The 24,212-nt window shown below is 45.7% G+C and overlaps 2 protein-coding genes and 2 non-coding genes across 7 annotated transcripts; 3 read left to right on the top strand and 1 right to left on the bottom strand.

Annotated features, from left to right (window-relative positions):
* Positions 1-408: 408 nt before the first annotated feature.
* Positions 409-14,617, bottom strand: LOC134871560 (uncharacterized). 4 transcript variants are annotated; one of them, XM_063894295.1, is made up of 12 exons: positions 14,304-14,617; positions 5,871-6,017; positions 5,662-5,748; positions 5,379-5,555; positions 4,922-5,293; positions 4,056-4,531; positions 3,602-3,929; positions 2,695-3,496; positions 2,371-2,580; positions 1,862-2,259; positions 1,657-1,761; positions 409-1,548 (listed from the first exon to the last, which is right to left on the bottom strand). In XM_063894295.1, the coding sequence occupies exons 2-12, from the start codon at positions 6,015-6,017 to the stop codon at positions 1,048-1,050; spliced, it is 3,603 nt and encodes a 1,200-aa protein (XP_063750365.1). In that variant the 5' UTR covers positions 14,304-14,617; the 3' UTR covers positions 409-1,047. The 4 variants fall into 4 exon arrangements, with proteins under 4 accessions (XP_063750365.1, XP_063750364.1, XP_063750363.1 ...); XM_063894294.1 differs by having other exon boundaries at positions 14,299-14,617; XM_063894293.1 differs by lacking the exon at positions 14,304-14,617 and adding an exon at positions 6,654-6,967 and having other exon boundaries at positions 5,379-5,552.
* Positions 14,618-16,048: 1,431 nt separating this feature from the next.
* trnak-cuu (transfer RNA lysine (anticodon CUU)) lies at positions 16,049-16,121 on the top strand. Its single transcript has one exon. It is a non-coding gene; the product is annotated as a tRNA-Lys (tRNA).
* A 595-nt stretch (positions 16,122-16,716) lies between these two features.
* LOC134871632 (uncharacterized) lies at positions 16,717-21,816 on the top strand. The gene is made up of 4 exons (XM_063894421.1): positions 16,717-18,065; positions 18,725-19,264; positions 19,371-19,514; positions 20,535-21,816. The coding sequence occupies exons 1-4, from the start codon at positions 17,292-17,294 to the stop codon at positions 20,613-20,615; spliced, it is 1,539 nt and encodes a 512-aa protein (XP_063750491.1). The 5' UTR covers positions 16,717-17,291; the 3' UTR covers positions 20,616-21,816.
* A 291-nt stretch (positions 21,817-22,107) lies between these two features.
* Positions 22,108-22,180, top strand: trnak-cuu (transfer RNA lysine (anticodon CUU)). Its single transcript has one exon. It is a non-coding gene; the product is annotated as a tRNA-Lys (tRNA).
* The last annotated feature ends 2,032 nt before the right edge of the window (positions 22,181-24,212 follow it).

Consider the following 24,212-nt stretch of genomic DNA (forward strand, 5'->3'; position numbering starts at 1 on the left):
AAATTCAAAGTCTGTGACCAAGCAGGGCAGCAGTGCAGATGAGGGTGATGACTGCAGGAGAGTTTTCATGTTCTCAGACCCAGGGATACCATATCCTATTATTTCTGATACAAGGACATACAGCAGCTGATGATATATAATAGTTAAGTTCTTACATATGCTGCTGGATTCGTGGAAGCTTGCCCTCAGCGTGTAACCTGTCTTATTCAAACAGAAAACGTCCCTGGGTGGGCTTGAACCACCAACCTTTCGGTTAACAGCCGAACGCGCTAACCAATTACTTCAAAGCTGGGGAACAATAGTCTGTTAAGGGGGGGGAAAAAAGGAAGAGGAGGGGGAAGAAAAAAAAAGGGAGAAAAAGGAGAAAAAGAGGAGGAAAGGAGAGAAAAGGGGACAGTGAAGCATATATTTTTTTATCAACCAAACTTTTATTACAATATCATATATGAACAATATATGAATCAAACTTTTTTTTTTTTCTTCATGTCCTCCAGCCACTGTTCTTTTGGGACAGTTTCAATGTTTGGGCAGTACACCTTTCCTTTATACTGGCTGTGTCCAGTCTCTGCCGTCCTAAACTCCTTACACTGCTTACAGGTGTTGTGTAGTACCCTGCGGGTCAGTTTGCGGACTGGAGGAGCAGGAGGAGGAGGAGGAGGAGGAGGCATGAGGCTGTAGCTCAGGGCCTGTGGGGCAGCCATCAGGACAGGCACCTGAGCACCTACTGGTCCCAGCAGCATCAGCTTCGGAGATGAACTTGGAGCTGGAGCTGGAGCAGGGAAGAGCTGCCGAGGAGTACGTGGCCTCACAGCCACAGGTGTGGCGGGTGTGTGTGTGTGTGTGGCGACTGCGGGTGTGTGTGTGGCGACTGCGGGTGTGTGTGTGGCGACTGCGGGTGTGTGTGTGTGTGTGGCGACTGCGGGTGTGTGTGTGTGTGTGGTCTTTCTCCTCGCTTGGCCCACGGTGCTGCTGGGCAGGTGGTACTGGTGAGCCGGGCCAGATTGGGGGGGTGCAGACACGGCCCGCGTTTTGGCTGTGGGGAGAGGGTCAGCCGCCACAGACAGTCGACTGGGCAGGTCCAGCCCCTGCATGACCACCGCAGTCTCCTGCCTCTGCACCCTCTTGCCTCTGCACCCTCTTGCTGTTCCACTGGACCAGGGTGGTGTGGCTCACGTCCACCAGCTGCATGGAGGTCTTCGGCATGACCTCGGACCCCAGAATACGCCGCCTGATCTGGCGGTAGTCCTCCAGGACGAGGTCAAACCTAGACACTGTGCCAGTCCCCTTCTTCTTGGGACCGCGGTGGATGGCACAGAGCCTAACGAAGATGCTCTCCACGAGCCGGCAACAGTCTGGCCACTGGGCAATTGGGGCAGAGGTGGTGAGGGCATGCCTCTTTACGCTCTCCACCCCCGGCGTGAACTCCTGCCTCTTCTTAGGACTCCTGAACCTCCCCGTGGCCAGCTTGGTCTGGTGTCTTGCGGCAAAGACCACCCGCTGCTGGTCGTAGGGAAGCAGTTCCTGCCAGAGGCCGACAATATTGTCCACCTGAGAAAGACAACATAGAGAGAACAGCACATGAGAAAACAAAAACATTGAAGTGCGGACATGTGTCAGGGAACAGAGGAGAAAAACAAAACAATAAGAGTTCCTAACCTGCTGGTTGCTGAGTGTTAGTAGTGGCTGGTTGCGCAGCTCCACGAGGCATTTTGCCAGCCTGTCCACCCTGTCCATGCCTGGCATGCCGGACTCATCCACGGCCTGGTAAAAAACAGGGATCAGAAATATGAGATCAGTGAAGTGTGGACAAAACAAAGACACGTGATGTTATTTATTATCAAATAAATATGCTTTAACATACCCCAGACACATCTGCAGCCAGGGAGGAGGCAGCAGGCTGGATGGGAGCGGCCATGCAGGAGGCAGCAGCAGCCATGGAGGAGGCAGCAGCCAGGGAGGAGGGAGCAGCCAGGGAGGAGACAGCAGCCAGGGAGGAGGGAGCAGGCTGGGAGGAGGCAGCAGGCTGGGAGGAGGCAGCAGCCACGGAGGAGGGAGCAGCCAGAGAGAAGATAGGCTGTGTTGGGTTAACAAGGAGACCTGGCACCATGAGGTCAGGTATATGGTCTTCCTCAATGCCCTCGTCCACTTCCTCACCCCCCTCCACATCCTCCAGCATGTCCTCCGTCTCCTCTGCGTCAGGGTTGACCTTCAGGGGCTGCCCAGTCTGACTTAGGAGGTAGTCAACACCAAGCAGCTCTCCTATGAAAAAGAACAGATAAACAAGCATGCACACATAATTAATAAACATTAATGTCATGTATGATGTCAAGCATATACACTAGGTAGACAGATATCATTACATTAGCATACCGGTGTATTTGGAAGGTGGCCTGAAGTTTGGCACATATGCCCGGCCAAACACCTTTATGTTGTTGGTGTTGACGCTCTGGGTCACATCCCCGGAGTAGGTGAGCAGAGACGATGGCCTGCTGGTCACCGCCGCCGCCCCCCGGTCCTGGTTCCACCTGTTCAGGCCTTCCAGGAGGTAGAGCTGAAAATTCAGCGCATTTGCACTGGTTCCTGTGAAAACAATGAAATATTAATAGTCAATTAAAAAGGTCTAGCTTTCCAATCTAATGAGTGCTTTCATAAAAGAGCATAGTGACTGCTTATATACATAAGGGAGACACCAACCTGGAATGAACCTGTTCAGGTGGCAGTGGAAGGACTCCAGGGATGTGGACCCCCTGGCACAGCGGTAGCTGGTGAGGACCACACCTCCCTTCCTGATGGTGCCGGTCTCGGTGTAGAGCTGCACACCAGGCAGGTCCTGGATGCAGCTGACGTGGCGTTGCTGCACACGCCAGATGTGCTCCGTGCGCACCTGGTCCAGCAGTGGCACCCCCATCAGGTCATTCCCATTGGTCCCGCCCAGTTGCTGCAGCAGCCGCCCAATGAGGCTGATGGTGGCCTCCACGCCGCGCGTCCTCCTGCGGCAGTACTGGCTCAGCTCCCTCTTACTGATCCTGGCATCCACCGCAGCATCAGTAATGGCTGGCACACCTTCCTGCCTGAGCTGCTCTCTCTTTGCCTGATGCAACAGAGAGAGGTCCCCTGCATCCCACTCAAAAATGCAGGCAGAGAGGCAGCTCATGAAGGTGGGGTAGAGGGGATGGGCGTCGGTGGTACACCCAACAGCCAGCCTCCGCATGAAGTGCCAGATGTCCAGCCGTATTTGGAGGTCTGGCCACTCCCCAAACCTGTTCTGCAGCGTGGTGGACCCCTCACTGATGCAGCAGTTACAGTCCACATACAGCAGCAGTGGGGGTGCGACAGCTGCAAGGCGGTACCGCTCCATCACTCCTGCCACCATCCTGTCCAGTCCTGGCCCCTCCTGCACTGTCACCACACTGGTCACGATCTGGCCAACCTCGTTCCCAATGGAGGTGACCCAGAGACCAGTCCCCTTGGCATGGCCAGCCAGCTTCTTTGTGATCTGGAATTTCACAATAGCGATGTTAAAAAAATCTGTAAAATTTGAACTATCTACAGGAGCAAGAGTATATAGATTAACTACACTGTACACATGTATTATTATTACCTGTTTGGTTGAGTCCATCTTTAAGATGGAGCCAAACGTTGATGTGATGCTGGCTTTAATATGGTCCAGGCGAGAGAGGATGTCCCTGCCATAGACCGTCAGCAGCCAGCGACTGGTGGGCACATCAATGGGCTCTGGGGGATCCTGGCACACCACTGGGAAGAGGCTTGGCCGGCCAACAAACTCAGCACACTCCCCAAGATAGTGTGCCAACCTGTTCAGCCATTCCTCCCCATGGTTCTCCTTCAGCTGCTTCACCAGACGTGCTGGACTGTTCCCGAGAGTCCGGTCACGCAGCAGGCGAATGACACGGATGTCACAGGCGTACCTGAAATGAACATGTAGCTCCAATTAGTTACGCATTAAAGGGAGGGTCATTACAGTCATGTAAAGGCTATCATACGCAGCCGGCGAAACAACAGTTGAATGTGACAGCAGAGTTCCATTTACTCACTGGCGGGTCAGGATCATCCGGAACATTTTCTGGTGCGGCAGGTCCAGCTGATTCCGGACAGTCTCGGAGGTGGACAGGTAGTTCAGAGAACACACAGTGCACCTGAGTGTCTCTGTCACCATCAGGTAATACCTGTCGATGTCCAGGACCTTCCGAGCCCTCTTGTGGACACCGTACCCCGTCAGCTGCTTCCCACACTCAGGGCAGGTTACCCTCACCTTCCACAGGTGGTAGGGCATCCACACCATCAGCCTGTGGTTTAAGAAGCGGTCTGGTGTCGGTGTCTGGTGGTAGATGAGGGCTGGGGCAGGGGGCTCGTACCACAGCTTCAGGTCTTGCCGCAGTTTGCCAGAGTGGAAGATGGCGTTCGAAATCCACCTCTGGTCTTGGACAGGGATGTTTTTGTACATCTCTGATGGCAACCACACCGAAGCTGCAGCCCCCGCAGTGGCCAGCTGAACTCCTCCAGGTGCATCCTGTTTAGAAGACAACAATAATGTAGTAATGTATGGCATACATAAAGGCTACACTAAGCATAACCTACACAACACATTAGAAATAAAGGTATGTCTGGAGGTCAGTGTAAGGAGTGCGCTTGACCAAAGGGAGATGGCCAGGTATGACTATATAGATGTTAATTAGGTTGGCTTCAACCATCTTGTCTAATAGCTGTAGCTCCTAGACAAACAAAGGCCTGAAACTATGCTTGATGGCTCATCGTCTAGGGTATTCGACACCTGAGTGTGGGTCAAAATGAAGTGTGTTCTTGACATGAAATGTGTTCTTGTTATGTGAAGTTATGATATTCCTCCTAAATCTAACACTACACAACAGCCAGGCCAGTGAACAGACGCTGCTGTACTTACACAGACTTCTGCCATGCTGGTGGACACAGCGGGGGTCCGGGTCCTCACAGAGGATGGAGCATGGCTCGGGGTCCTCACAGAGGGTGGAGCAGGGCTCGAGGTCCTCACAGAGGATGGAGCAGGGCTCTGGGCCCTAGCAGGGGAGGCAGAGGGGCTGGGAGTCCTCGCAGGGGATGGAGCAGGGCTTGGGGCCCTAGCAGGGGAGGCAGAGGGGCTCGGGGTCCTCGCAGGGGAGGCAGAGGGGCTCGGGGTCCTCGCAGGGGAGGCAGAGGGGCTCGGGGTCCTCGCAGGGGAGGCAGAGGGGCTCGGGCTCCTCCTAGCCACTAAATTAGGCTTTGGTGAGGTAGATCCACCAAAGCGTGATTTAGTGAACTGAAAAGACAAACAATATTAATTTTATGATGTAACAAAAACAAAGCCACTATGAATGAAATTAGTTATTTAATATTATATTCACCATTGACAAACTTGGAGGGGGGCGAAAGAAAGATGGTGGCACAGCAGCCGTTGCACCAGCCGTTGCACCAGGGTCCGAGACCACAGCAGCAGACTGTGACGGTGGCACAGCAGCCGTTGCACCAGGGGCCACAGCAGCAGACTGTGAGGCAGCGGCAGGAGGCTGAGTGGTGGGCTGCTAAAGCAACAGCATTGTGTTATGAGATAACAGCTACAGCATTGCAGCAGACATGAGATGCCAGATTCATCATAACGATACATCATTTAAACATAGATCACCTTACCTTAGCACCGTGAAAGCCACAGTTACAGGCCACTGACCCTCCAAACAGAGTGGACTGTCCACGGACCTGCATGGGGCAATTCTCAATCTGAAACAATCAGTACTGTGTTTAGTCTGGGGTAGGTAGTACAGTCATTTGCTTTATTCATAGTATCTGCACTATTGTAGGGTATATTTTTCAAGTCATCATTATGTATTGCCATATTTTACCTTCTGATAGAGGGCATACCACTTCCGCTGCCTAGGGGCTGGTCTGTTGCCTCCAGAAGGCCAAACCCCTGAGCTGGCAAATGCCCTCAGCCTTGCCATCCACTGTCCTTCCCCCAGGCCCTTGTGGCTTTTAGGCTTGTTGCTCATCTAAAGGGAATATGAATATGAAAATGGACAACAATAAACAATGAGCATCCTTTGGACAATACACTGTGACACTACAGCACAAACGCGCACACACAGCATGACAGACAGCTGCATTATCAAATCAATCAAGTTACAATAATGTTGGGTGTCTGATCACCTCTGATAAGGTGAAGTAGTTGATATGATTTGCTAGTCATAGTGATAATGAGGGTATTATGTAGATCGTATTCGTAACGTTAGTTTGTTTACATTTACATGGCTTTTTCTATTCATATTAATATTGAGCCTATAAACATTACATTTATTGATCTTTAACGTACCACCACGAACGACACATATTAGCTAGCCTAAAGCTTGGCATACCGCCTTATATGATGCCAGTTCACGCTAGCTAGAACAATGGCGTTATCCTATTTATAAATCACACATTTGGCATGATAATCTCACAAACATCTCCTCTGCAAAATCGAAATGGACCAGCAAGTTAGCAATAGCGATTGTTAGCTATGGTGGATAAACTGGCCTTAACGTAACGTAACACAGGTAGCAAAACAATCGGATACTTTCGTGTGATTGATTAAAATAAACCCCACATGCATTTTTCAGCAGGAGACACATATTTGAATAGTTACTTACCATTGAATCGTACTGCTAGATTCTAAGTAGAATAAGCGGAAAAAACAATGGCGTCCGTTTGTTGCAGAGCGTTGCTGTGCTTGCTGTGCTTGAGCTTGCTTTGGCGCGTAACGTACGTCATCCATTCCACATTGGAAAGTAGCGATGTGATTGGCCAGGTCCAATCTCCACATTGGATAGTAGCGATGTGATTGGCCAGGTCCATTGTCATCTCGCTACGTGATTGGGACAGGCTGTATCTCACATTGGAAATGAACGAACGTGATTCGCTGTTGACATTGGACTGAGAACAGACTAACCCTTCCCAGGTGGCGCCACAGAGACATGCTCAGTACAGGAGTGTATACTTCAAAACGTGGCCCATTTGTACTGCCAATAATGCTTTAAAAGTCAGGCTGAAAGTGTATGATTTCCCATTACATTTTCCTTTCAGACAGTTAAGTGTAAGGAGCTTTAATACAAACCTGTAAGATCTAAATGCACTACCATCTAAAGCTTACATTTAAGTCTTGAATTCAATACTTTGAGATAGGGAGATACATTGACCAATGGCATGGTCTTGTGAACAGTTGAGATATCACATATGTAGTTTGTTTCCTGGAACTTTATCATTGAACAGGGTAACTGTCTCGGTTAACAGCCGAAACGTGCTAACCAATTGCTAGACAGTAATTCAAGCAAGTCGTTTTAGAAATTAGCTAACCATTTTTAGGAGCTATGATAGGCTAGATACATGCTGGAAGTCTGTAAGATTGAATCGCAATACGTTTTTGACCGTGTTAGGTGTGACGTGTTAAATCAAAACTTCAAGTCGGTATTGGACCGGACGAGATGTAATGCGGATGAAAATCACCTGCGGTAACGTTGTACTCACTTTGAATAAACCCTCGTTCAAATTTTACCTGCCTCCCGGGACTACGCTGGGTCTTCACCAAAGGTTTGGAATGAATTGGAACACGAGTCAGAACCAAGATACATTGCAGACTAAGTGGCCTTGGAACTTTGGACGTTATTAAAACGGCCACTACATTAACCCTTTAGCTACTTGGACTAAAAGTTCTGTGAAATGTCTTCAAGTTGTGAATGTGAGCGGTGTACACTGATAGCTTTTTGTGTTTAATACAAACTTTATCAATAACTATTTAAATAACAACCCAATGAACCTACTGTTTGTTATTCAGTCATTTATTCAGCATGATTGTCATGAGTATTGGATTTTATAAAACATAGTGAATGTTGCCGCTACATTAATATACTGTAGATATGGCCAACATGCAATTTAAAAAATGCTATTTAAAAAAAAAAAAAAATCTTATTTAATTTCCACAACTGCTCCTCATATATTACGTTACCAAGAACAGAATTCAAATTTAAGAGGAAATCTTAGAATTGATTGTTTTTATTGACAAATATTTCAAATCTTGCTTGATTAACACACTCTTGTGAACCCAACTGTCAAAGACAATAGTGACTGCATGAGGCTGGTATAAAAACAATAAAGAGTCCCAAAAATATTGAGCATATTTACTCATTCCAAGTGTTCAACATTAGTATTGAAAAACTGTGAAATGTAGTGCTTGCAAGTCAATGTAAATGTGGGACAGACAATATGTTAGAGAAACGATAGGTCATATTTTAATTAGCAATACACACTGGCTATGATTTCCACATGGCCTGAATATCACCCTACACATCAAGACAAAAAAAACAAAATTAGCAACCGTTTGCAGTCTCTTAAAAGCTGGTTAATTATACAGTAACCTTCAGAGGACAAGTGAACTGTACTTCATTTACATGCATGCCATGACCACCTTATCTAAATCCTGAATCCCGACCAAGCTTCACTGCTGTCAGCTTTCCTTCAGCTCCGCGCCAGAGTCCACAAATTAAATTTGCAAAAGCCACAGAGAGCAGCAACAGGTTCCCATCTCCTGCTTTGAATTTGTGCTTGTTATTTTTGGGAAACTGATTCGCTCTCCTCCATGTGAAACAGGCACACGCTGACACTTATTTCGACATTAACAGTATTCAGTATGCAGTTAACCCTTTTGTTCTGTCGAGCACCAATCAATAAGCTGTGATTTAGGTGATTCATCGATTGGTGAAGCAACCGAAACCTGACTTTCACCACTTGAGGTCATTTTAAAGCGAACATGCTCAAAGATATTCTCTGAAACAGCCTCCATCTTCTCACTATTGTCTGTTAGTTAGATTCACCTCATTACATCTAATGCCATATAAAACAGCAGCCCTTCAACACACCATGAAAGTTTCAATGTTCAGTGGTTTAGAGAGGTTTATCAATGTTATGGTCATTTGGAAGGCTATATTTGGTAGGTTAATGCTTTATTATATAGTCAAATGCAGAGAAATATTTCTAATATTTGTTTCCTCCCCTTTTAAATTGGTTATCTGGCAAAATCAACATTATTTTTTGTAATTTAGTAGCATATACCAATGCCTCTGTGTAGTAATTCCTTTCATTTGCATCAGTTCAAACTCCCCAAAGTGCCTTTTGTAATGTAATGATGGTATGAACGTTATCAGTTATATTACGCAGTGACGTAGTTCCGGTCTCTGCTGTACAGTTGAACAAGTTATAGAGACACGCGTGAGTTAGCTCCGCAATGCAGTTTGTAACGTGTTAATCCAAAGCCCTAATAAAACTACACGATAAGTGACACAGTGTGTGCGTATCGTGACATGGTGTCAGAAGTTACGGACTGAACGCCGAAAGAACTAAGATGGCCAAGTTTGGACCGCCAGAACAGTTTGACTTTACCCGGCCAGGGGAATGGCCAGTGTGGAGGCGCCGATTCGACAGGTTTCGAGCGGCTTCCAAGCTCAACAAAGAGAACTGTGAGGTACAAGTCAACGCTCTTCTGTATTCGATGGGGAAAGAAGCAGAGCCAATTTATGAATCGTTTGTGTATACGGAGGACGACGAAAGTGATAACCCAGAACTTGACTACGATATAGTTATAGCTAGGTTTAATGATCACTTCGTGCCTAAGCGCAACGTGATACATGAGCGAGCATGCTTCCACAAGCGTGTGCAGAGGGCTGGAGAAATGGTGGAATCTTTCGTGAGGAGCCTTTATGAGCTAGCCCAATACTGTGAATTCGGCATAACAAAGGATGAACAAATTAGAGACCGACTCGTCATTGGCATCCTAGATAGCGAGGTCTCACAAAAGTTGCAACTTGAGGCGGATCTTACGCTGGAGAGGGCTATCCAGCTAGCCCGACAGAGCGAGCAGATCAAGAAGCAGAGCGAGGAGCGGGCAGAGTGCTCAGTGAATGCTGTGGGACAAAGGGGACAGGCAGGCTGGAAACGCGGCAAGGGCAGGTGGCAGCGAGATGGACGAAACGGTCCCAAACGAGAGGAGTACAGCAAACAAAATGGATGCTGCTCACGGTGTGGCAGGACACACGCACGTGAAGAACGTTGCCCCGCACACGACAAGGAATGCCGGGGATGCGGTAAGCTAGGACACTTTGAACTGGTGTGCAAAAGCAAAATGACAAAACAATTAATGGCTGTGACACACGAATTTGACGATGATGATGATGATGATCAAGCTTTCTTTATCGGTGCAGTGACAAATCAGGCCCATACAGTAGTTGAGCAGCCAGATTTCAGTGATGATTGGCGTGTCACACTTCCCATCAACAATAGTCTAGTTGACTTTAAAATTGACACGGGGGCAGACATTACTGTAATGACTGAGAAAACGTACAACAAAATGCCAAACAAGCCCCAATTAGCTAAGACTACAGCCAGTGCCACAAGCCCAGGCGGGGAAGTAAAGTGCATAGGCAGATTCCTGGCCACATGCCTGCACAAGGGCCAAAAGTATGCCTTCTGGATAACGGTAATCAAAGGACAGTTTGCACAGAACCTACTGGGGGGAGGAGTGGCAAAATCCATGGGCCTTGTGAAACGGCTGAATGCAGTGTGCACCGTGACGGACGACCTATTCGGAGAAATAGGACTCCTACAGTGCGACCCTGTCAAAATCGAGCTGAAACCAGGCGTGGAGCCCTATGTCGCCACAACGCCGCGCCGGGTGCCGTTTCCCCTCCTGCCAAAGGTCGAAAAGGAGCTGGGGCGCATGTTGGAGATGGGCATAATCGAGCATGTCACAGGGCCCACCGACTGGTGCGCACCCATGGTGCCTGCGGAAAAAAAGAATAAAGACCAGGTCAGAGTGTGCGTGGACCTCAAGAGGCTCAACAAGGCTGTCAAGCGAGAACGGTATGTTTTGCCCACACTGGAGGACATTGCTCCCAAGCTAGCGGGGGCAAAGGTGTTCTCCACGCTAGATGCCTCTAGTGGCTTCTGGCAAATTCCCCTGGACCCCGACAGCCAAAACTGACCACCTTCATCACACCCATGGGCAGGTTCTGTTTCAGGCGGCTCCCATTCGGGATCTCCTCAGCCCCTGAGATTTTCCAGAGACTGATGACCGACCTGCTCAGGGGCCATGAGGGAGTCGTGGTCGTGATGGACGACATACTCGTCTACGGTGCGGACGAGGAGGAGCACAACAGGCGGCTGAACACAGTCCTCCAGACCATCAGGCGGTCTGGACTGAAACTGAACAAAGCAAAGTGCCGGTTCAACAAGTCGGAGACCGGCTACTTCGGACACATAATCAGCGCAGAGGGCATGAAAGTAGACAAAAGCAAAGTGAGTGCAATCACTGAGATGCCCAGCCCAAACAACGTGGGAGAGCTGCGCCAGGTCCTGGGCATGATCAACTACCTGGGGAGGTTCCTGCCAGGCCTCTCAACCGCGCTACACCCAGTCACTGACCTGCTCAAGAAGGACAGTGCGTGGGCATGGGGTGACCTCCAAGAGAGAGCGCTGCAGAAAGCCAAAGACATGCTCTCGTCAGCCCCAGCACTGGCCTACTACGACTCCAACCGCCGCACCATCGTCAGCGTGGACGCCAGCAGCTACGGCCTGGGCGCCACACTACTCCAGGAGCACAGCGGTGAGTTGAAACCTGTTGCATTCTGCTCACGCACTCTTACAGAAACCGAGAAACGCTACTCCCAAATAGAAAAGGAGTGCTTGGCAGCGGTGTGGTCATGCGAACGCTTTGTACGTTATGTACAGGGGCTAGACAGTTTTTGCCTCCAGACAGACCACAAGCCGCTAGTCCCATTGATAAATGCATGTGACCTGGACAAAGCACCCGTGCGGTGCCAGAGACTGTTGATGCGCCTGATGCGGTTCAATGCGACAGCTGTCCATGTTCCAGGAAAGCAGCTGATCGTGGCAGATGCGCTGTCCAGGAGCCCTCTGACTCAGGAGGCCGAGTCAGAGACGGAGCGCCACGTCGAGGCGTACGTCGATGCAGTGGTGACAAACAAGCCGATGTCACCAGAGAAGTTGGAGGAGATAAGAGGAGCAACGCGGATGGATCCAGACCTTCAGGCGGTCATCTCCAGTGTGCGAAACGGCTGGCGTAAGAGACACAACTTTTCCTCCTTCTCCGCACTCTATTCTGCCAGGCATCACCTCTCTGAAGCGGGGGGACTAGTTCTGTACGACGACAGAATTGTGATTCCAAAAGGACTGAGAGCAGACATTCTGAAAAGAATCCATACAGGTCACCAAGGACTGACGAAGTGCCGTGAGAGAGCCAGGCTCTCTGTCTGGTGGCCTGGCATCGGAGGCGACATCAAAACAACCGTGACGCAGTGCAAGTTCTGCATAGAGCACAAGCCCAAGCAGAGGCGTGAGCCTCTCATCACTACGGCCCTACCAGAAGGGCCTTGGCAGAGGATCGCTGCTGACTTATGCGAGCTGGAAGGGAAGCAGTATCTAGTAGTCGTGGACTACTATTCCAGGTATGTCGAAATGGTACACTTACCTTCTACATCAAGCCAGCAGGTCATCACGCGCCTCAAAGCCATCTTCAGCCGATGGGGTGTACCTCTCGAACTAGTCAGCGACAATGGTCTGCAGTTCACGTCAGCTGAATTCACTGACTTTTGCAAAGAGTACGGGTTCACGCGCACAACCTCGAGCCCCCACTACCCCCAGGCCAACGGGGCAGCCGAGAGAGCAGTCCAGACTGCTAAAAGACTGCTGAAACAACCAGACCCGTACCTTGCCCTGATGAGCTATCTGGCCACACCCATTGCTGCAACGGGGGCCAGTCCGGCTCAACTGATGCTGGGACGACAGATTCGCACCACAGTCCCCACATTGGAGCAAAACTTGCAAATGACTCCAATAAGCCCTGAACAAGTAAGAACAAATGACTCTAAAGCCAAGAGATCTTACGAGTACTTCTACAACCGCCGACACTCCACCCTCCATCTCCCAGAGCTGCCAACAGGTCAGGCAGTGCGTGTCAAGCTGGACACAGACAAGGGGTGGAAGACCCCTGCGCAGGTGTTGGGGAAAGCGGAACAACCCAGATCCTACATGGTCAAGATGGACAACGGCACAGTGTTGCGGCGTAACAGGAGACACCTCCAGGCTGTTGCTGAGACCACCGGGCCTGCAGAACCACAACTACAGCCCGAGACCAGCCCAGCACGTCCCGTCAGCAGTCCACTTCCTGTGATGGTCACCAGGGGCCACACAGCATCACCGGGGCCTACACCAGAGACTACACAGGGAACACCGGCACGGCCTACTCTGTCCAGTGGCACAGCCAGACTGACCTCCAGGGGCCGTGAAATCAGACCACCTCTCCGGTTCAGACTCAATGAGTGATTTATGACTGCTGACTGCTTTATTGCTAATGCCTAATCTTTTTTTTTTTTTCAGGTTTCCCTACTGAAACAGATTTAGTTCAATGGACAAAATGTAAAAAAAAAAAAAAAAAAAGGAGGAGAAAGAAAGAAATGTTTTCTGCAGTTAATGTTGCTAATGCACTTAAGGGTAATGTTTATATTAATGTGTTACAAATACTACAGTACAGTAGTATGAATGGGGAATGGGTTCTGGAAAAAAATGAGAAGAAATTGCTCTTGGTAAAAATAGATTTAATTTGGATTAAGACTTAATTTACTTACCTGAATCTGCAATTGGAGTAAGTATTGTTTATTTATGTTTTAGGATACTCTGAATGGACTCAGTTCTGGTAAAGGTTACTTTTAGTTTATTGTCTCAAAAGGGGGAGATGTAATGTAATGATGGTATGAACGTTATCAGTTATATTACGCAGTGACGTAGTTCCGGTCTCTGCTGTACAGTTGAACAAGTTATAGAGACACGCGTGAGTTAGCTCCGCAATGCAGTTTGTAACGTGTTAATCCAAAGCCCTAATAAAACTACACGATAAGTGACACAGTGTGTGCGTATCGTGACACCTTTAATTCTAACTTTTGACTTTCCTAATCGTGCATGCAAAAACAATAAAGTTCAAAATGAATTTAAAATCACCCGTGCACAAAAAACATTGAATGAAACCACATATCATAACATAGCAAGACCGAAATATAAAAACACACACACGTTGTAGCTTAATTCGGAAGCCACAAACATTTATTTAATTGAAACGTTGTTAACTGGTAACACACAACTAGCACAATCATCACGTTTGCTAGGTAGCTATCGCGACAGGTGTGTGCCCAAAAGTTGTCACTGTAACATTTCTCTCAGCTTTATTTTGCTTACCTTACTTTTATTCCCTGCAAGTGACACTCGTACAGGTAACCGACACCGACGACTGTCTTGTCTGGGAACGTGCGTCTTGGTACGGAGGGGTTTCAGATAATACCTCCAGCAGCTCACAGCACAGGCGGACCTCCACTCCTCCTCTCGTCCTTTCTCCAATGCACTCTCTCGCTAGTACAATTTCCGCATATGATCACGTGGTTTGGTCGCGGCTCCTAATGCGCCCATATACAGTGTATGTTTACAACCCGTTTTTAAGTAAATGTTTAAATGTAACTGATGCACGACTGAAGTCTAACCCTATTCTGTCTACCTTTTGTTCTGTTGCAACGAAAAGTAGATATTGCATGTGTTTTTTAGCGGTTGGTCTAATCTTTCTTTCCATCTGCAACCACTAGTGCTTTACTGTAATCTGGTGGCGCCATCTAGTGGTCATATGTGTACAGTACATGAGGGAATTTAAAATCCTGAGTGGTCTTTCTACAAACTTTTAGCTTTCCCTTAAATCCAGAGTTTCTCAAAGTGGAGTCCGTGAACTTTTTCAAGTTATTCCATATGCATTATTATATTTAAAAAACAATTAATGTACACATTTTAGATAGGGTATTTTGGATAAAAAGTTATGTGACATTGATATGGAATTGTAATAAGTGGACTACCTGTATAACAAGGCAGGTTTTCGTTTAATTTACATCTGCAATTACTACTTCATATATGTGTCACAAATTAACTTTGTAATACAGTTGTGGGCATACTTTATTTATAAGCAAAATTACGACATTACGGATCAGACCCCACCCACCACCCAAAAGTTCCCGGATGGACAAGAAAAAAAAAAGGAATTAACGGAGCAAGGTGTGTCGCACTTAAAACGTTTTCATAATCGATTTGAAACGTTGCTTGGCTTAATCTTAAACATTGGACCTATTGTTGAGGTGGGTTTTCGGACGGTTAGGGCATTGTATGCAATTTGTTATTTAATAGTATTTTTTTTATTTTTGCGCAATTGAGGACGAGCAGCAACGCCAATTAAGCCGAAGTCTTTAGCATGCTAGCTAGCTAACCGCGAGGCAGCTTACACGGTAAGAAAGTAATTTAAGTCACACGTTAATGTTTTGTTATATCCAGAAACGTTAACTGCAAAGAATAAGAGGTTGGTGGATGTATTTGCTACTGCTTGACCAGTGCTTGTTTAATAAAATGTGTTCATTAGACGGCCTTTCCACTGTTATGCTAGTTTAAAACACGTTCTTAATTAGCATCTCGAATAAATGGCTTTTACAGTAACTTAGATATTACTCAGTTTGACTTATGGTTTCAACTTGTGTGCACCATATGTTTTAAGTGTGATATATAAAAACTGGATTAAAAAATATAGAGTAATGTCAAATGGAACTAATTTAACTAGTGGACAAAGCTAATCCAAGTTGGGCTACGCACGTGGTTGGACTCTGCGAGGTGACCTTACGTTTCTGGTAATAATAATGATATTGCAAGTAAGAAACGTATTTGGTTCGATAAAATGTGCAAGATATTGTAGCAATAATACATTTTTTAAATGTAATGTTCAAAGCCCAACCAATGTTTGTTTACAACTTTCTCCCAAGCTTCACGTGCCTCCCCTGCAGTACCTCTGCGCCCAACTAGGCCCCCCCCCCCCAAATATACAGTAGAGCTAAAATCTTGATCTCATCGTTTATTTGAAATGCCAAACCTACATCAGATGAGCAGGTTTTTAAAATCATCAGCAGCCCGGCTAGCTCAGTCGGTAGAGCATGAGACTCTTAATCTCAGGGTCGTGGGTTCGAGCCCCACGTTGGGCGCACATCTTTTTTGAAAATGGTATCCTCCAAATACAATTCTATGTGAATTGTCGTCTGTTCATTATATACTCTCCACAAAATATTTTGAAATAGTTTTACTCACTTGATATGTATAAATTCAAACCATCTGTTGAATCCTGATTAAGTGGTTGTAATGGGTATTACAAGAAAATGACCACCTGTGAAAATAACATTTAAACCAAAAGACTTCAGACTTTTGAGTAGTTTCTCCCACCCTGTCAACAGTCAGGAGCGTCACTTGTATGGGCATTATGTTTTCGTTTTTTTTTTTTTTTTTACATGTACACATGGGGTCGGTAGCCCGGCTAGCTCAGTCGGTAGAGCATGAGACTCTTAATCCAGGGTTGCCGCGGGGTAGTGAAAGGTAGTAAAAGGTAGTAAATGAAATTAGGCCGAATTAAGGCCGGTAAAAAGTAGTGAAAAGTAGTAAACGTCATCTGACGAGGTAGTAAATTTTCGAACACCAATCCAGCTGGGCGTATGATTTTTTCTATTTGTGTAATTTACGTGCAGGCCTATCTCCTTAAATTACTAAACTTGCGTGGATTTATTTTCATGTTGCAAGTAGCAGGGCCGCAGGAAGTAATTTTGAGCAGGGGGTGCTGAAGTTCGCCAAGCCACGCCCCCCTTAGTTATTGTTGCTAAGTCCAACAAAATTTTCGCGGCTATTCAATGATGTCACATGTACCTCGCGCACTCCCTCAATCATTTTAGGTACGATACAGGGATATATTGAGGCGCATGAAGGACCCGACTTGGCCACCGGGCGAACCGATGAAGAGCGTACGGACATTGAAGACATGCTGGCCGTGGTTAGAGGATATCCTGTAGTGACTGCAGCCCGCCCTGGTCCGGTGGCTGATGACTGAGAAATCTGGAGGGACTCTAAGACACTAAATGCCTCAAGCAATGGGTCTTTCCTTATATAACCTACAGTATTATTCCGATCTTGTTCGAGTTTCTTATTCTTGTTATCTGTTCTACAACAAACTTAGTTAAGACTAACTTCCAATTACGCTACTTCATTTACTACCAATATTAACGGAGATAATCCAATATAAACATATTGATTTAAAAAAAAAAAAAAAATCATTTTAGGTACCCGGCTAGCTTGCTGTCAAACCTCTTCGCGAGTTCGCCAGTTAAGACATGGGCAAATGCAAATTTTCGGACCTCTGGCTGGAGGAATCGTTGTTTAAAGAATGGCTTAGGCCAGTAGTTGGCAACAGCCAAGAGGCTTATTGCAACGTCTGCAAGAAGACGATAAGCATTACCTGGATGGGGGTGAAGGCGGTGAAATCGCACATGCTATCAAGTAGCCACCAAGCTAGGATGCGTGGACGTAACGCTCAGCTACCGCTGTCACTGTTTTACACTGGCACAACGGCTACATCGACGCCCTCAACCTCAACTGCTCCTTCAACCTCCACTGCTCCCTCAACCTCGCTTGCTCTCCCCCTGCAATACCCTGCCAGTAGTCCTACCACCAGCAACAGGTGCACGACAGACGGTCAGAAGCAGACGCTAGGCACTACCACCTCTACCTTGCAGGCTGAGGTACTGTGGTGTTTAGATGTAGCAATGAAACACCACTCGTTCAACTCGAACGAAGGCATAGGAGAGCTGTTCAGAAATATGTTCCCGGACTCCGAAATCGCCAAATCCTTCGCTTTGGGCAAGGATAAAACCGGGTACATAATAAAATTTGGCATCGCACCCTATTTTAAGAGGCAACTGGTTGAGGCCATAAATAATGCCGGACCGTACGTCCTTATGTTCGATGAGAGCCTCAATCAATCGTCAAAGAAAAAACAAATGGACATACACATTCGTTTTTTGGAGGATGGTTGTGTACGCTCGAGGTATTTTGGCTCACAATTCCTGGGACATGGGAGAGCTGACGATCTGTTGCAGCACATCAAAGTAAGTTTATTTTCCTATTATACTTATTGGTTACATAGGGGAGATTGTTTGCACATTTTCATGGATTTTTGATAATTGTATTTATTTAGCTTACTGTTGAATTTCTGTAATCTAATATTGTAAAATGTATGCAATTGAAAAGATGTATCAGCCAACAAAGCTTAGGGTGACCAGACGTCACAAGACTGTAGGTCAAAGTGTTAGCCGTTATGCTTAAATTCGTTCGTTCGTTCGTAAATTCAATCTGACGCTCTGAAAAATAGAATCGCTCTGAGTTTGAAAAAGACGAGCGTTCTTCTGGCCGTGAATTTCCGAACTGTTAAAACGTGTGTGTGAGTGTGCTCGGAGTGGCAATTTACGAACGCACCCTTAATCTGAAGGTTGAGCATGGCTCTGATAAAGCCAAACCTATATTATAGGGATTTAGTTTATTATAGTGAGCCACATTTGGAGAACCAATGATCTAACTTTGACAAAGCAGTCCTTGACATAGGCCTAATATCTATCACTGTGAAATGTATCCCAAGACCTGACTCATGTTTTACTTTAGGATAATAAAGCTAAATGTTTGATTTGAAGCATATACAGTATTACCTTCTGATGTGTATTGAATGTGGTTTACTTAAGCAATACATTAACTTCTGTGTGACAATTCACAGGAATGTGTTGCAAAACTCAACATGAGGCAGCTTCTCTCAGTAGGAATGGATGGCCCAAATGTAAATTTCAAACTCCTGGATCTCCTTCAAAAGGAACATGCTGAGCTGCATGGAGGTGCTCAAGTCCTGATGGTTGGGAGCTGTGGTGCTCAAATTGACAAACTCCTGCGCGCTCTCCATTACCTCTTCCACAACGTTCCTGCCCGGAGAGAGGACTACACCAACATCACCGGGTCGTCCTGCTTTCCCCTCTCTTTCTGCGGCCACAGATGGGTGGAAAATGTGCCGGTTGCAGAGAGAGTCCTGGAAGTTTGGACCATGATTCAGAAGTTTGTCAATGCTGTTGAGGATAAGAAGGTCACAAAACCAAACACGGCCTCTTATGATGCCATCCTGGCAGCACAAGGGGATCCACTCTTAATCCCAAAGCTTCAATTCTTCCTCGCCATTGCGAGAAGTTTTAACCCATTTCTCAAGAAGTACCAAACAGACGAGCCAGTGTTGCCTTTTTTGGCAGAAGATTTAACTGAGCTCCTGTTGGTAAGTATCACTGTAAAGATTTTGATTCATTAATTTGAATGTAAACCTATATTAATGTATATGAATGTCTGGGTAACTATCTTCTTGTTGTTGTTGTCATCATCAGAGTTTACTGCGGCGGTTCATCAAAAGGGAACTCCTACAGGACCAAACCCCCCTGCAGCTGATTAAATTGGACATCTCTGAGGAGAAGAACTGGGTCTCCCTCAAAAGGGTAGATATAGGCTTGGGGGCTGAATCTGCCATCAAGGTAATTTTATTGTTGTTTATTTGTTTTGCGGGGTGAATTTGTGAATTATGATGCTTGCACAAATCAACTAGCAAATACAATTTGTTCAGTATTAATATTATCATCACAATAAGTTATGTAAACATTTCCTTTCAAAGAAAGCATTGACATGAATGTTCCTTAATGTTCCTTAATAGGCACTCCTGGGCAAACCAGGATCAAAGATAGGTGAACTCTCTGTACTCCACCTCAGAAAAGAGTGTTTGCAGGGTCTGATTAAGATCGTAAAGAAACTGCAGGAGAAATCGCCATTGAAATTCCCCATAGTTAGGCAGATCACCTGTTTGGATCCCACAAGGATGGCCAGGGATCCAGAGTGGTGCATCCTACAGATGAAGTCATTAGTGCAGGCTTTCATCCAGGGGCAACAGCTGGCAGGTGGCATTGCAGCTGGTAAGAACATATTTTATAGGGACAGTAGAAGTGGATAAGTTATTCAAATTGATTAAGGTCTTGTGCGTGGAATCTCTTTTGTGGTTTTCTGCTTTTTTACTGTGACAGGTGTGAAAGTGTCTTGCTTTTACAAAATTAAACTTTATGCTCTCATAGCTCTCTATATCAGGGGTTCTCAACCTTTTGCAAGTTGAGCCCCCCTTTCAAAGGTTAGAATATTGTCCCCCCCCACCAACCTTGATGTCAATGCATGATTTCAAGCACTCAAATTATTCTACTTTTCTTTTCTTTTTTGATAGCCACATCCAGTGTTCTTGTGAGTTATGTGATTTTACTCTATCTGTTTGATGTAGAAGGTGTTTTGGCACCTTGCAAGCAGATTCAGCTAAACAAGTCACCGACGCGCAATTGTATCAATTTGTAATTTAGACAAGACCTCCGTGCCCCCAGGTTGAGAACCACTGCTACAGATACTATTATGTGTATCTACGATGTACTGTATGTACTTTTGTCGAATGGATGGTGAAGCAGTTGACTGGAATGTGTTAATGAAATTAATATATCTTAATTTTCGTATCAATGTTGCAGGTGATGTCATCATTCAGCAATTCACATCCTTTCTCTCGGTCGTGGGCAGAGAAGAAGAATTTGTTTCCTTCCAACCCCTGAGGCAGCGTCTGGATGTCTTTCTCCACTCCAAACTCTGCACGTCCCACCCTGACCTGCTAAAGTTCTGCCAAAGTGCTCTCCTCCTGTCCCATGGACAAGCCACAGTGGAGAGAGGCTTCTCAGTAAATAAGGAGGTAGAAACGTGCAACCTCCGTGATGAATCTCTCGAAGCCCTCAGATTAATCTGCGATAAGGTAATTGTCTGTGGCGGCGTTCTGAAAGTTCCTCTGACCAAGGAGCTCCTGGCCTCTGCTGCTTCATCGAGGTCACAATACAGGCTATACCTTGATAGTGAGCGGAAAAAAAAAGGAGAATGCCACACAGGAGCTGAAGAGGAAAGCAGCAGAGAAAGAGCTGGAGGACCTCCGGAACCGGCGGCAGGTACTCCACAGTGTGTGCCATTCACTCCAAAATGACGCCGACAAATATGCAGAGATGGCCGAGGGAAAGGCAGGAACAAAGATGGCTGAGCTCATCACAAAATCAAACACTTTTCGGAGAAGACACAGGGAAAAAAAAGCAGAACTTCTCCAAGTGGATAAAATGATTGAAGAAAAGGCCACACAGTTGAGGCACTTGTGACCCTGCTGGCTAACTGTTGTTTAAGTTCTCTCTCTCTCTCTCTCGGACAGTTTTTGCATCCAGTTGAAGTTAAAGTTATTTCTTTGTTAATAAGATATTGTAATTACAGTGAAAGTTGCACTTTATTATTATCTAGTTTATTCTTTTTTTTCAAGGCCCTAATTTAACCACTTGAAATTAGTTTTTGTTATGCAATTGTTACTTTTTGACATTTTGAGTAAAAACTATGGACCAAGGCCTGTTGTGTCATCTTGATTAATCCAACTCCTATGGTAGAGTTCCTTCTTACTTAAATGTAGCTCACTAGCTTGCTCAAACAAACAGACACTCACATACACCTACAGAGTCTCTCGCTCTCTCTCTCTATGTGTGTGTGTGTGTGTGTGTGTGTGTGTGTGTGTGTGTGTGTGTGTGTGTGTGTGTGTTGGCCAGTTTTTGTGTCCAGTGGTGGAAGTTATAATTACCCTGTTAAATTGTGATGAAATATGTTATTAATTCGTTTTGGAAAGATATTTCATTACTTTACGCGTCACTTTACTTCACACTTTACGCTGCTACAGTTGCAGCTTGAAGTCGTGCTGGTAGTAAAAAAAAAATTGAAGGTAGTAAAAGAGGTAGTAAAAGGTAGTAAATTCAACTTAAGAATCTCTGTATATTCCCTGTAATCTCAGGGTCGTGGGTTCGAGCCCCACGTTGGGCGCTCATCTTTTCTCTTGAAAATAGTATCCTCCAAATACAATTCTATGCGAATTGTCGTCTGTTCATTATATACAATACAACATTGAAATAGTTTTACTCACTTCATATGTATATATTCAAACCATCTGTTGTCAAGATCATCCCTTGGGCATTATGTATTTATCTTTTTTTCTTTTTTTTTTTTTACATGTGGGTAAACGCAGTGTCAATAGCCCGGCTAGCTCAGTCGGTAGAGCATGAGACTCTTAATCTCAGGGTCGTGGGTTCGAGCCCCACGTTGGGCGCAAACCTTTTTTCCTTCAAATTGTTGATTAAAATACTAAAACAGTAATTTCGCTAGATCTGTATAGAGCAGAGGTCTTCAACAGGGGGGTCGCGACCCCCAGGGGGTCCGCAGAGGTACTGCAGGGGGGGTCGCGAAATCTTTGGTTGATTAGACAATTTTTTATATATATATATTTTTTTTACAAACCGTTTTTTCCCACAAATTGCAATGTCTTTAAATGCACAACACAAATCCAAAATATTATAGCGAACGGAAAAAATGGAGGCAGATGTGCCAATCACGAGGCCGTGTGACACACGCTGGCTCATAGACATAATATTATGTCTATGCGCTGGCTCTGTCAGGTTCCCCGTGATTGGACGAGAGCCTATTCAGGCCCCAGTTTACTGAAGACCCAGACACAGGGATGCACGCAGCGACATTATTGAGAAGACCATACATATAAAATGGATCGTTTTGTAACTCGAGCGAAAAAATCAACAAGCACAAGCGAGATACCATCCACCAGTGAACATGCAAGTGACGAGGCAGAACCTGCTGCGCCTGCAGATGTTGCAGCTAATAAGGGTAAGCGCAAAAGGGAGAAGACACGAAAATATTCAGATCATTATCTGAAGTTCGGGTTTACCTTTAAGGAAACAGATGGCATTGAGTTTCCAATGTGTGTCATTTGCTCTACTGTTCTTTCAAATGAATCTATGAAGCCATCAAAGCTGCAGCGTCACTTGGAGACAACACACAGCCACTTAAAAGACAAACCTGTTGAATACTTCCAAGCTAGCCTCAAATCCCTCCAAGGTCAACAGACATTGATCAGAAAATCAGCCAAAGTTGGGGAGCTAGCTTTGAAATGCTCTTATCAAATTGCTCTTCGGATTGCCCAGAAGAAACAGCCATACACACTTGCAGAGGATTTAATATTGCCTTCAGCAACCGATATGTGTAAAACCATGTATGGAAATGATATTGACATTAATAAACTGAAAACCATTCCAGTGTCGGACACAACCATAGCTCGCCGTATAGACGAGATGGCATCTGATGTGAGGATGCAACTGATAGAGAAGCTGAGGTTGGCAGATGCATTTGCGTTACAATTAGACGAGTCAACAGATGTGTCGAAGGACGCCCAGCTTCTGGCGTTTGTGCGCTTTGTCGATGATAAGGAAATGCAGGAGGAATTTTTGTTTTGTAAGTGCCTCCCTCAAACGCACAACTAGTTGAAATTTTTTTTTTTTTTTTTAAAAAAGCATTGTGGAAAAAATGTATTTGGGGGGCACGAGGTGAAAAGCCATGGGGTTTAAAAATGGACTAAAGGTTGAAGGGGGTGTTCCGCAATGTTGGGGGATGATGAAGGGGGACTTTTTCCAATAGGGTTTTTATGCAGGTCTGGGGAAGGAAAATTTTTTAAAAAAAAACCATTGAAAAAGTTTTGAATTTTTTAGGGAAAAACATTCCAAATTTCCGGGTTTCGGTTGGTTTTACGTGGATGTGTTGGAATGTGAAAAAAATTATTGGGGGTTTTTTTTTCTAAAAAGGGGCTGGTATTTATCTTTTGGGTTCAAATTTAAATTTTTTTTTTGGTTAAAAAATGAAATTACAAGGGGGGAAAAGGGTTCAATGTTAAAAAAGGAATTTTAAAAAAATCAAAAAAACCATGGGGAGGAAAAATTTTTTTTTTTATTTAAATGGGGGGAGATTTTTTTTTGAAATTAAAGGAAAATTTTGGTTTTGGGGGTGAGGGCAATTTGTTTTTTGGGCCCCCCCAGGGGAAAAAAAAATTTCCCAAAAAAAAGGGGGGGGAAAAATGAGGGGGGGAATATAAGAATTATGGGCCAAAGGGGGGAAAAAGAAAAAAAAAATTTTTTTTTCCTTTGGGAAAGGCCCCCAAGGAGGGAAAACCCAAACCTTTTCCCCCCCAAATTTTTTCGCAAAGTGGGTTTTTTATGATTTTTAAAAAAAAAAAAAGGTAGGGGCCCCCCCGGGTGTATAAAAAACCCCCCAACCCCCAGTTATACTGGGGCATCGGG

Source organism: Eleginops maclovinus, chromosome 11 (assembly GCF_036324505.1).
Source record: "Eleginops maclovinus isolate JMC-PN-2008 ecotype Puerto Natales chromosome 11, JC_Emac_rtc_rv5, whole genome shotgun sequence".
In the NCBI taxonomy this organism is placed as follows: Eukaryota; Metazoa; Chordata; class Actinopteri; order Perciformes; family Eleginopidae; genus Eleginops; species Eleginops maclovinus.

Excerpts from the sequence above, each read along its gene's own strand:
- LOC134871560 (XM_063894291.1), bottom strand. Across the intron at positions 5,749-5,870 it reads GGTATGCCCTCTATCAGAAG|ATTGAGAATTGCCCCATGCA; the intron begins GTAAAATATGGC and ends TGATTGTTTCAG. Across the intron at positions 1,762-1,861 it reads TGGCTGCAGATGTGTCTGGG|GCCGTGGATGAGTCCGGCAT; the intron begins GTATGTTAAAGC and ends GTTTTTTACCAG.
- LOC134871632 (XM_063894421.1), top strand. The coding sequence starts at position 17,292 with ATGGGCAAATGCAAATTTTCGGACCTCTGGCTGGAGGAATCGTTGTTT. Across the intron at positions 18,066-18,724 it reads ATCTGTTGCAGCACATCAAA|GAATGTGTTGCAAAACTCAA; the intron begins GTAAGTTTATTT and ends GACAATTCACAG. Across the intron at positions 19,265-19,370 it reads ATTTAACTGAGCTCCTGTTG|AGTTTACTGCGGCGGTTCAT; the intron begins GTAAGTATCACT and ends TGTCATCATCAG.